General features: G+C 34.1%; 1 protein-coding gene across 1 annotated transcript; it reads left to right on the forward strand.

Annotated features, from left to right (window-relative positions):
* The first annotated feature begins 1,700 nt into the window (after positions 1-1,700).
* On the forward strand, positions 1,701-2,648 carry LOC103556554 (olfactory receptor 9S13-like). The gene has a single exon (XM_008528714.2). It carries the CDS (start codon positions 1,701-1,703, stop codon positions 2,646-2,648), a length of 948 nt encoding a protein of 315 aa, XP_008526936.2.
* The last annotated feature ends 10,659 nt before the right edge of the window (positions 2,649-13,307 follow it).

A 13,307-nucleotide genomic window follows, 5' to 3' on the forward strand; every position in this document is an offset into this window, starting at 1 on the left:
TAAGGTACCTGGTTTTTAAAAATCATTACCTTTTCTGAGGGTAATTTTCTTAATTTAGCAAAATATTATCTTTTTTTCCTGTTCAATCTCTCAAATATCTAGCATTTATTGAGTGCTTTCTATCTATTTCCCAGGTGCTAAATATTTCATTTAGTTTACACGTATAACGTAATTTAATCCTTACAACAGCAATCCTGTGGGGTAGATGTTCTAAGACATATTTTGCTGATGAGAAAACAGTGGCTCATGGATTTGAACAATTTGCTCAAGATTATCAAGCCAGTGAGTGTCAGGACATGGCTTAAAACTTAGATTTATATGAATTAAAATGCCGTGCTTTTAACTAATAAAATGCTTTGATATCAAAAAATAGTAAGAGAAGCTATGATAATCAGTGTCACTTTTTATGACTCTATTATACTTTTAAATTTATGAAAATTTCTAGAGAAAAATGTGACTTCAAATATGATTTTAAGTTCCTTCAACAGAAGGATTATTTTTTTGTTCAGAAATTAAATATAGTAATGGAACCACAGAATTATAACATTTTTTTCCACTTGGGTTTACTTTTTCAGATATCTTAAAATTATTAATATTTTATCTGCGTGCCTCTTTAGTGTTTGATCTTAAGATTGATAGTTATTAAAAAAAGCAAGGAGTATAACCTATGTAATACAGATCTTTTTTGCCCTGTTTGTTTGTGCTAATGCCTTCAGTTTAATTAACAACATATACAAGGAAAAAAACCACTTCTGGTTGGGGAAGTTAGTCTTGCACTTCCACCATAATGCTTCTATATAAACGGAATAATTTGTGTATCTAAAATGTCAATGCTTGACAGTAATAGGAAAAATGCGTGCTGGAGTTGGGCTGCCAACGAGGGAGCAGAGCCACTAGCAATCAGAGATTTGCTATTCTGGTGTAGGAGGTGGAGGCTAGTGTGTGGCTAGTGTAGGAGGTAAGAGTCTGATTTATCATTTCAGATGACTTTCTTTAAGACTGAGGCTTCATTCTACCTCGTGAAACAGTAATCCTGCGTTTCCTAATGTGTTTTAAATAGGAGAATGTTTTAAGACAGCCAAATTAACTGCATCTTCTGGTGGGAACAGGAATCATTTTATATTTTCACCCAATTTTCTGTTCCTAAAGCAAAAATAATTTTTTAGATGCTTGTTTGCTTGTTTAAATTGGTTAACATTTACTGTGCTTTTAGGATGTTCTATTAACTGTAAATATTGCTTTTCATATTCAGTTTCATGTTATCCTCACAACAATCGTATAAAGTGGGTATTATTAGTCTATCAATCTTCCATTTGACAGAAGAGAACTTCAAGACATTGAAAGTGAAGGTAGTTATCCTAGATTCTTTTAGACTGAAAGAGGTAAAATTTGGACTCAGCAAATCTGATTCCAAAGCTCTAAACACGTGGCATAAAATGACTAATGACCTCACCATCCCAGACATCCTTTTCCCATCCACATTTCATTATCATAGTGACATTAAATATATTAACAACATTATATGTAATATGTTTGAGTACTTCCAAATGTAAAGTTATTCTGTCAGACGTGTTGCCAAGAAAACCTCATCTTCTGTTTAGCACTTTTTTCTCTTACTGGGAACTTCAGGAACCAAAAGTTGGCAAGGCTTTCCACAGGCTTCTTGATCATCCGCTTATCTTCTCAGATAGGTCTCAGCTATGAAGAGTGAGCTGAATCAGAATTGCTCAGAGGTGACTGAGTTTATTCTGCTGGGGTTCAGAACATCTCCAGAAGTACAGATTCTCTTATTCTTACTCTTCTTGCTTATCTACATGGTGATTGTGGTGGGAAATATCAGCATGTTAGTTGTCATTAAAATAGACTCCAGACTTCATACACCTATGTATTTCTTTCTCAGAAATTTGTCCTATTTAGATCTGTGCTACTCCACCGTCATTGCTCCCAAAACTCTGGCTACTTTCTTGTCTGAGGACAAGAAAATTTCTTACAATGGCTGTGCAGCACAGTTCTTTTTCTTTGCTCTCTGTGTTGGAACTGAAGGCTTTCTTCTGGCTGTGATGGCATATGATCGCTTCTCAGCCATTTGCTCGCCTTTCCTCTATGCTGTACATATGTCTCAGCAGGCTTGTGTTCGTTTGGTGATTGGATCCTATATGTGTGGATGTGTCAACTCTATGATACAAACAAGTTTCACCTTCAGTTTGCGTTTCTGTGGAGAAAATAGATTGGACCACTTTTTCTGTGATGTCCCAGCCCTGATCAAGATCTCATGTGCTGACACCTTTGTGAATGAGATTGTATTGTTTATTCTCTCTGCTCTCATCATTGTCACCACTACAACGGTCATTCTGATTTCTTATGCTTGTATCATCTCCACTGTCCTGAAGATCCCCTCCACCCATGGCAGGAGTAAGACCTTCTCCACTTGCAGCTCTCACATCACGGTGGTGAGTTTATTCTACGGAACTGTGTTCTTCATGTATGCCCAACCTGGGGCCATCTCCTCACCAGAGAAAAGCAAGATTATAGCTGTGTTCTATACTCTTATCATTCCTATGTTGAATCCTCTGATTTATACTCTAAGGAATAGGGAGGTGAAAAATGCTGTGAAAAAAATATTGTTGAGGATAACATCTTTTCATTGACCTCCAGCCATCCATAAAACTGCAGAATAGACTAAAAGCAATATTTTCAATAATTTGTTATGGAATAGTTTCAACTAAAGGCATGTAAAAGTTTTGCAGATTAACGTTTCTTTTCCTCTTTTTAGCATCAATAGATTATTTTAACATAAATCTTAAGGTCAATATAGATTTTTCATATTCCTTCATAATCATTTTATGGTATGATATCTATTTGTTACAATGGCTTGTTCATGTTTTGTTTTGCTTAGGTGTACTCAAAATCGCAAGTCATAAATAATAGTACTACTGACAATGCACATTTTAAATTTATTAGTATAATATATCTGCAAATATATAAAAATATATTAGAATATCTATATATTCATCTGTATATCTGAGAGAGGGAGAAAGAGAGACACTATCGAATGTTCTATGTTCTTTGTTTTCTCTAAATCATATTCAAGTTTACCACTGTCCAATCTTTGCAAATGAGAATCGGAAGTGCTATAGTAATGTAAATTATTGGTTTTGTCCAAATAATTATACAAAGGAGTGGTGCAAAATATTATACCAATAATAGCCTTAAATCATCCAAATATTAATGATTCCATCAAGAAGCAAATAATAAAAAAATAAAAAAGTAAATGTGACATAATTGCCGTAAATTTGTCTTGTCATGGGGGTCTTAATAATAAATGTTTGATAAAATCTCCAGTATTACTTATGCCTATTTGTCTCATTATGTTATATGTATGTTCTTGGGTCATTTTCACAACTTATATATTGATTGAAAATCCTCATTTTGCTCTAGATTTGAAAAAGTGTTGCCATGGAATGACAAAAAATATGTCATAATAATTTAATTCTTTCAATGTCTATGGTTATCTACACTTTCTATTTTTAATCCTTAGAATTTTTCCTACTTTTCTTTCTTAATTAAATTTGCCAAGGGTTTGACTTCATGCCATTAGAATTTTAAGTTCCTTATCTTTATTTTCAAATAGTATATGATGTGTATATGTATATCTGTTACATAAGTTACTGTTCTAGTTTTGTTTTGCTTAGATGTGCTCAAAATTACAATGCATAAATATACCACTACTAAATTAATACGTAAATACACACATAATATTCATTAATACAATATTTGAATATACATTTACATATCTACATAATTATTTTAATTTATTTTCCTAAGATCTTCTGGTTTTGTTAAACTTTTCTTTCTGAATTCATGTCTTGCTTACTTGGTTCATTTATTTTCTGTTTTTACTTTAATGAATTATATTTAAAACTTTTGCACAGTTTTCAATGTAATTTGCTTTTGCTTCCATTATTATATAATTTTTCTTTTCACTTTTAATGGTCTCTTCATCTAAGGATTATTTAGGTAACTTGCTTTATTTCAATATAGTAGATTTATTTAGACAATATCTTTTTATTGATGATTTCTAGTTTTACTATCTTAAGTTCAGAGAATTTAAACTCAAAAAACTTTTTTCAAGGAATTTATGTAGTGACAACGTTTACTTAATGAGCTATTATTTTTTTGGTAAAAATTCCACAGTTTAAGCAAAACATGTCTATTCTCTTACGTATTATCAAACTGAATCCTACAATATATTAAACATAATACGAGGTGATCACTATGGCTAAGTTGTGGTTATACCATGGAGGCATCAATGATTTAACATTAGACAATGCAGAATCACATTTACCATGTTAACTGATTAAAATATTTTAAAAATACTATCTGAAAAGATGTAGAAAGAATATTTGATGTTATAACATGATTTTATGATTTAAAAAACTTAGTAAAATTAGAAAAATAACTAAACTTCATTAGCTTGTTAAATTATATCTGTACAAACTGAATGAAGACACAGTCTAAATGGGAAAATCTTAGAAGCATTTTCTTTAAAGTTAGGAAACAGACAAAGTGCCCATTATCTTCAAATGCAGTTCAACATTCTATTAGAAGTCTAGCAAGTGCAAAAGGATAATAAATAGAAATTTAAAATATAATGGGAGAAATGTAGGAGTAAACTGTCATTTACATGATCATTTACAAAATATGAAAGAAGAGTTTATGAAGATGTCTGGATTAGCATAAAAAATCAGTTGCATGTCCATACAACAGCAGTAAACTATAATATTTAATTTAAAAGACTATGCCATATATCGGAGATTATTGAAGATTTAGGAATACTGTAGCAAAAGATGTGTTAGACCTCAGCGAGGAAAATTATAAAATCCCTTACATCATGCAGTAGAAAAATACTGTTCAAAATTACAATGAGGAAGAGAGGAGTGACGTCAGCAAGATGACAGAATAAGACGTCCCCCTCTTATATTCCCTCTGAACAACAATTTGACGTCAGTCCATGGACAGCGTGCTTTTGTGGGAGCTTGGGGATCCAAGTAGGAGACTGTGAAACCCTGATGCAGTACAACATGGAGGAGAGCCATTTTTAGATTGCAGACCCACACTCAGCTGGCTAACTCACTGATGTAGTGTCAGCTACATTCCCAGAAACAACTCTATACCTCTGAGGACTTGAATAACCCCCTATTTGGCTTGATCCTGTCACCAGTACCACATGCTCAGGGACACATGAGAAATCACATCCAGCCGTGTGTCAGGTAATAGGCATAGAGAACTCAGTCTCAGCTGTGGACTCTGATGTAGCCCATTAACTGGCATCAGCTCCTCCTGGCTGCTACAGTCTAGGAGCCCCTGGAATTAAGCCCACCAAACTCAGGCAGACTGTAGATTCTGAAATCGCCCTGTAACTGGACTCCAGCCCATCCCAGCAGCAGTCCACAAGCAGTCCTGATGGCCCAGAGACTAGGTAGAAGACACTCCCATATGCATCTCCAGAGATCTTGAAAGGGTCCTGTATTTGCATTCAGGCCCCTCACAGCCACAGTCTGCCAGCTGTCCCACAGGTCCAAGGGCCCAGTGGGAGACACTCCTGTCCATGCACCCGGTATTAGGCTGCTGACTGAGAATCCAACTATGGACCCTGAAGTGCATCCTTGTCCCAGTGCCACCCTATTGAACAAGCTACTGGAGTAGGATTACTATTAATTTCTTTCTGTACACTTGAAAAACAAACTTGTTAAAATTATAATGTAGTATCATTCTGTATGTGCTTAATGACTTTCCTCAGAATCCTACCTAATATATTATCAATACTTTTGCTTCTTTCTCTTTGCTTGCATTTTGTTTCTCTTTAACCTGTGCAACCCTATTTATTTTCATCATTTATTCAGTTCTCTAATTATCTTTCTTCTCACCAGGTTTGTTTCTTATATTTGCTTATATTGGTCAGTTTCTTGCCGGAGGGTTTTTTCTCACCATATAGATTTTTTTCTTGGTAGATTTTTCTTCACTTAGTAATCCATTCACATTTAGAAATAAAACCAGAAAATGCTGATTTAATTTGCATTTCCTGATGACTATTGATGTTGAACATATGTGTTTATTGGAAATTTGTATATCTACTTTGATGTAGTGTATGTTTAAAAAATTTGTCCGATTTTGCTGGACACTTCACTTTATATTTATTGAGATTTTAAAATTCTGGATGATGTTCTTAACAAGATGTATAATTTCAAATATTTTATACAAACATGTTGTTTGCCTTTTGACTATTTTAACATTATGTTTCCAAAATTAGACATTTCTTAATTTTAAAAAAGTCCAATTTAACATTTTCTTTCATCAATTGTTCTAAGATGTCTTATCTAGGAAATCTTTGCTTAGCTCAACGTCACAAACATTTTCTCCTAGATTTCCTAGTTCTGTTATTTCAGGTTTTGCATTTGTTTCTATGATGTATTTTGAGTTAATTTTTGTATGTGGTAAGAGGGATGAATAAATCTCGTTTTTAGCATATGAATATCCAATTTTTCCAGCATTCTTTGATGGAAATTATCTTTTTTTCCACTGAATTGCTTTTGTGTCCTTGCTGAAAAGCAACTGACCATAAAGGTGTTGATCTCTTTATGAACTCTCTCTTCCTTCGGTCCATTTTGATATCTTGATCTGTAGCTTTTTAGCTGTAGCTTTTTAATAAGTCTTTGTTTTTTCTATGTTTTTTAATTTTTTTTGAGGAAGATTAGCCCTGAGCTAACTACTGCCAGTCCTCCTCTTTTCGCTGAGGAAGCCTGGCCCTGAGCTAACATCGTGCTCATCTTCCTCTACTTTGTATGTGGGACGCCTACCACAGCACGGCGTGCCAAGCAGTGCCATCCCCGCACCCGGGATAGGAACCAGCGAAACCCGGGCTGCCGAGAAGCGGAACGTGCAAACTTAACCCCTGCGCCACCGGGCAGGCCCTAATAAGTCTTTGAAATAGGACTTAGAATATTAAAATTATTGAGGCCTCCAACTATGTTCTTCTTTTTCAGTTATTTTTGACTGTCCTGGTTCCTTTGCATTTCTGTGTAAAATATTAGGGTAAACTTGCCAATTTCCACAAAAAAAAGCTTGTTGAGATTTTCATTCGAATTTAAATTGAATCTACGGATCAACTTAGGTATAACTAATCTCTTGGCAATGAGTATTCCAATTAATGAATATGGCATATCTCTTTATTTAGTCTTCTGTAATTTCTTTCAGTGACGTTTCTAGTTTTTAGTGTATCCGGGTTACACATTTGTCACACATATCACTAAATATTTAATATGCTTTATGCTATCAAGAATGGTGTATTTTTAGTAGAACACAGTTCTACTCAAACTCCTCCAGAAAACTGAAGCAGAAGTAATATATCCCAACTCATTATGAGGCCAACATACTTCGATAGGATATCCATCTTTCATGAACATAGATACAAAAATTCTTAATAAGATTTTAGAAAATCAAATCCACAGTATATAAAAACGATACTGCATCGTGACCAGTGAAGTTTATCCAAGGAAAGCAAGATTGGTTTAACATTTATAAATTCTGGTAGCTTTTTTTTAGATTCTATGGAATTTAAAGCACAGATAATCATGTCAGTTGCTAATAAATGCAGTTTCACTACTTTTTCGTTTTCGGTGCCTTTAAGATCTTTTTCTTACTTTATTGCACTTTCTTGAACCCCCAATTCAATGGCAAATACAGGTAGTAAGCCAGACATTCTTGCTTTTTTCTTGGTGTTAGTAGGAAATTACTCTGTCTTTAACTATTATATATGTTAATTGCTGTTTTATTATAGATGTTTTTGGTCAGGTTGTGGAACTTCCTTTATGTTTATAGTTCTCTCATAGTTTCTATAAGAAATGGAGGTTGCACTTTTTCTTATCAATTAACAATACCAATTAATATTATCATTTTTTTTCATTTTTATTCTCTTAATATGCTGAATAACATTCACTGATTTTTCTCATGAGGTTGTACGGTTATGATCTTGACAGAAAGATATAAGTAGAAGTGTCATATAAAAATTGGAAAGCATCCTTAAAGAAATTTGTTCATCTTTCTTCTTCCTCCCTAATTCATAATGGCTAGCATGAAGTTTTTGCTTTTTAATTTTTCTCTTTTAGACTGGAGCTCTAGCAGTCATTTAGAATCATAGGGTTTGTATCAAAACCAAGTGGATTAAAACAGCAAACACTTATACATTTATCATTCAATGATTTTGTAGTCACATGGTGTTTAATGGCCTCAGTTACACATCTGCCTGTTTGCTGATGGTCGCCAAATGGTTATCTAGAATATTAACCCAGTCTCCTTAAAATGATGATGAGGAAAATATAACAAGACTTTGCAAAATCTTTTAAAGGTTAAAAATTCCCACATCAAAGCCACTACATTATGTAAGTCAGTGTGATTCATGAGGCCACCCTAGAATCAAAACAGGGAGAAGTGAACTTCACCCCTCTGTAAGAAGGACCTGGAAAATACCAGAGTGACATTTGTAATTAACTACAAAGTGGCATCCCTCTGTTGAAGGGTGTAGAGTAACAAGTTGGAAAGAGCAGGTGTCCCTGAAGAAGTGAAACTACACACAATCCCTGCGTAAGCCCTGTCTCTCTCAGGACTTCAAGTTTTTGAAACAGAAATAAATTCACAACTTATTTAGGCCACATTTATTTTGGATTTATGAACTGATAACTTTCAAGAACATGCTCACACATATGCAATTTCAGCCTGAATCTTTCCTGAGAGGAGAAACACTACTTCCACCCATCCTAGGTTTTCAGCTAGGACTCAAAAAAAGATAACAATAAGAGAAAAAAGGTTTGTTAGTGCATGCAGCGTAAATCACATGGGAGAAAGCTAACCCAAAGTAACTCAAAATGGTGACTTAAAATCCAGCTTATATAGTATCTTTTCAAACAATAAATTTGTAGAGAAATTACAGGACAAAGGAAAGCAGTTTTTGGCTTCTACAGGTGGTAAAACTGTGGGAAAGTAAATATATGGGAAGAAACTAATGGAGTAAGATTTGTTCTCAGATTCCTCTGGTGCTGCCTCTGGGCTGATATCTGTCTCCAGTAACAGAAGAGTTTATTTCCTTCTTTTAGACAGAAAAGGGGGAGCTTTTTCTGGATTTGCTGTCTTTTAATTGCTTTCAGCTCAAAATAATTTTTGTGTCAAGGAGGCATATTTTGGGGAGACATATTCTGATTCCCTTCACTTTCCCCAAATCATGATGCTGGGTGATTGCTTCTCCCACACCAAAGAAGATTTGAGGTTTATTTCCCAGGAAGTGTAAACCAAAGGATTTCTAGATGCAGAGACAATGAAGAAGATGAGCGGGCTCCATACGAAAAACCAAGCAATTAAAAACCATTGTCGATGCAAATAATCAATAACCAATCTATAAATCAAAATTGGGGTGAGTTTATTATGAACCAAATGTGAGGACCATATAGCTTGGGAGAGTCCCTCCACAAAGGAACGGAGCACTCCAAAGAAGTAGGGGTGTACGGAGTAGTTATATACCATCACAGAGCATATATCACACGTGATTGACATATCCATTTTACAATAGTCACAAGATTGCACTGTTGGTACAGTGATTGATGGACACAGCAGGTAATAGGTCTGCTGTCTTGGTGGGCATGGCAGGAAGCAGGTTTGTTGTCTCCAGCTGTGTGGTCACAGGTGAGCTGGGTGGTCACAGGTGAGCACAGCAATCAATTCCTAGTCTAGGGAGAGATGCTTATCCTTAAGGAAATGCTAATATGCGGGAAGTTGCACCTTTATCTTAAGGAAGTTTGTTCTTGCCTTTGGGACATAGCAAATGCTTAAAGCAGATATACAATGTATGTTCAAGGGCCACGTCAGGCCTTTTTGGAAAAAAAGTAAGGTTAGGCCAAATCAGCTTTACACCAAATGGCTTCCTGTATACTCCAATATATCCTATTGCTGGTCATTTTTATTACCAGATTCTAAACAAATGTAAGATGCTCTAGGAGGCCTCCCTCACTTGTATATCAGGAAACAGATCAGATTACTATCACTCAGGGACTCATATTTCCAAAAGGAGTGACTCAAATATACTGAAATTGAGAATTTACCAGTATGATCTAGCTAGATCACAGTAAATTCTCAAAGCAATAAAAAAATCACATTGTGTGACGAGTGGAAATGTGCATTTTAGTCATTCTGTCTTAATCAAGAGCTTTCAATAAGCAACGTAACAGATACACGTGGAAAGAATCAAAAGTGAAAAATAGAGACAGAAACAAACTAAAAGCATTAAATAAAAATATGTAGAGGAAATATACAATGTAGCAGTATCTTTTGCTACTGATGAACTCTGCCATTGTAACAAGAAAACAGCCGTAGACAGACAAAAATGAATGCATATGGTAGAGTTCCCACAACCCTTAATTTATTGACACTGAACTTCGAAGTGCATATAATTTTCATGTGTCATAAAATATTTTTATTTTGGGGGCTGGCCCAGTGGTGCAGCAGTTAAGTTCACACGTTCTGCTTCTTGGCGGCCCGAGGTTCATTGGTTCGGATCCCGGATGTGGACATGGCACCACTTGGCAAAAGCCATGCTGTGGTAGGCGTCCCATGTATAAAGTAGAGGAAGATGGTTACGGATGTTAGCTCAGGGCCAGTCTTCCTCAGCTAAAAGAGGAGGATTGGCAGTAGTCAGCTCAGGGCTAATCTTCCTAAAAAAAAAAATTATTTTGATTTTTTCCCAACCATTTAAAGTTGTACATTTAAAAGTGTAAAAAGTATTTTTAACATGTGGGCATGGATAAACTTGTGGCTTGCTAGATTTGGCCCATGGGCTGTAGTTTATTGACTGTTAATTTAAATAGTCAGTTATCTTTTAGAGAAATTTAAAATGAGAAAATAAGACTCTATTTTACCTTCATTTATTCTACTTCGAAACTTTTCATTTCTCTCTGTAGATTCAAGTTTCTGACCTGTATCGTATTAATTCTGTCTGAAATACTTTCTTAAACTTTTCTTGTAGGGGAAAATGAATTCTTTCAGTTTTTGTCTTAGACGATCTTCGTCCTTTGTATTTGAAGAGTTATTTTCACTGGGTATAGAATTCTGAGTCTGCTGGGGTTTTTTTCTTTCCTCTGTTTTAAGATGTGAATTACTCTATTGCTCCCTTGTTTGCATTGTTTCTGATGAGAAGTCTTCTCTAATTCCTATTCTTCCTATCTTTATTTATTTGTATGTAATGCAAATGTTCCCCCCACTTCTCTAACTGCCTTCACAATTTTCTCTTTGTCTTTGGTTTTGTGTAGCTTGTATATAATTTGCCTCTGGGTGGTATTTTTTGGTATTTATCCTCGGTGGTGGTCTCTGAACTTTGCAGATCTGTTGTTTAGTGTTTGTCACTTACTGTGGAAGTTTTTTAGTCATTATGTCTTCAAACTTTTTGATGCCTCATTGTTTCTTTCCTCTCCTTCTGTGATTCCAATTACACATATGATGCACTGTTGATATTGTCCCACAGTTATTTGGATGTTCTGTTCTTTCTTTTTAAAATGTTTTATCTCTTTGCATTTCATTTTGGATAATTTATATTGACTTGTCTTCATGTTCATTAATTCTAATAATATTGGGAGGCTATGTAAATTATACTGGTGAGAACATCAAAGGCATTTTTCATCTAAGTTACTGTGTTGTTAATTTCTAGCATTTCCATTATTTTTTACAGGTCCCATCTTTCTGCTGAAATTAAATTTATGATCTTCACTGTTGTCTATTATTTCTATTACAGACATTGGCATATTAATCTTACTTATTTTAAGTTTTCTGCCAGAAAGTTGAAAAAATAGTAAAAAACAATTCCCTTAAAAGGCCTTGCTTTCCATAATGTTAATGTCTTACATAACCATGGAGCTATTATCAAGAACAGAATATTAAACAGTATCTTAACTATACTTTATGGCTAAAGACAAAAGAATCATACCTAATTGCTGTAATCTAGTAGGTAAAACTGTTTATCTCAACTTCTTTTTTAATTGAAAATATTTGATTCCTATTCTTTTTACTATTGTGGAGATCTAAATACATTTAATAGTTTTTGACTGATGGTTTACTTGGTAATAGATTATAAAGTTTACAAATATGATGGAACTGTAAATGAACTCTACTAGCTGTTGACTATTTATTTTCAGAGATTGTTATATGTATGCTATGTATTTCTAATTGTGATGAATGTAACTTGATCGCCTAATTTGTGATCATTTTTTGTAATTATTCCTTCATTCTTTCATTTTGGGGATAAACACATTAGATGTGTGCATATTTACATGTGTTCCTGCATGTGTCTGGTTAATTTCACTTCTTTACAATTTTTCTGATTTCCTGTCTGCTTTATTTCTCAATATTTTAGTGAGACATGATGATCTCCTACAATGGCGGTGGACTTGGTAATTTGTTTCTGTAATATGCTTCCTAGGTATTGAAGTTTTTATTAATTAAATACAATGGTCTTATTTTGCCCTGAATTTAATTTTTTTCAATATGAGTATTTATATTTTAATAATGTTTTTATTAAGTTGTTTTTATTTATGCATTTTAACTAAGTCAGAAGTTGACCAAATGTTTTATACAGCTACTAGAAAGGTAAGAGAATTTCAGTAGCTCCTCATCTTTGCCAATACTTGTCTGTCTTCTTAACATTAGTCTGGTCTGTGTAAAGTGATTTTAATTTTAATTTCCAAACTAATAATGTCAAGTAGTACAATTCCATAGTCTCACTGGCCATTAGTCTTCAAATAAATTTATGTTCTTTTGTCTGTTTTTATGGTGATGTATTTATCTTTTAATTATTGACTTGTAGGCATTCAGGATAAAAGCCTTTTGTCAAGATACATGAATCATGGATATTTTCTCTTAGCCCACATTTTACCTTTAAGTATGAAATGCTACATCTTCTGAAGAACATGCATTTTAAATTTAGATCAAGTCAAATTTATCATTTTTTCTTCTATGTTTAGTATTTTTTGTTTTCTTTCTTAGGGATGCTTGCTTACCTCAAGTTTGCAACGATATCCTATGTTTTCTTCTGTAAGTTCAACAATTTTAGTTTTATGTTTAAGTCTGTGATCTATTTTAGTCAGTTTGGGGGATGGCATAAGGTAGGATCAAGGACCATTTTGTTTGCTCCTTATGGGTAATTGTTCTTGCATCATTTGTTGAAAAGAGTTCTCCTTCCCCAGTGAATTCATTGATCAGTATACATTTGTTCC

This window comes from Equus przewalskii, chromosome 5, assembly GCF_037783145.1.
Source record: "Equus przewalskii isolate Varuska chromosome 5, EquPr2, whole genome shotgun sequence".
Taxonomy (NCBI): domain Eukaryota; kingdom Metazoa; phylum Chordata; class Mammalia; order Perissodactyla; family Equidae; genus Equus; species Equus przewalskii.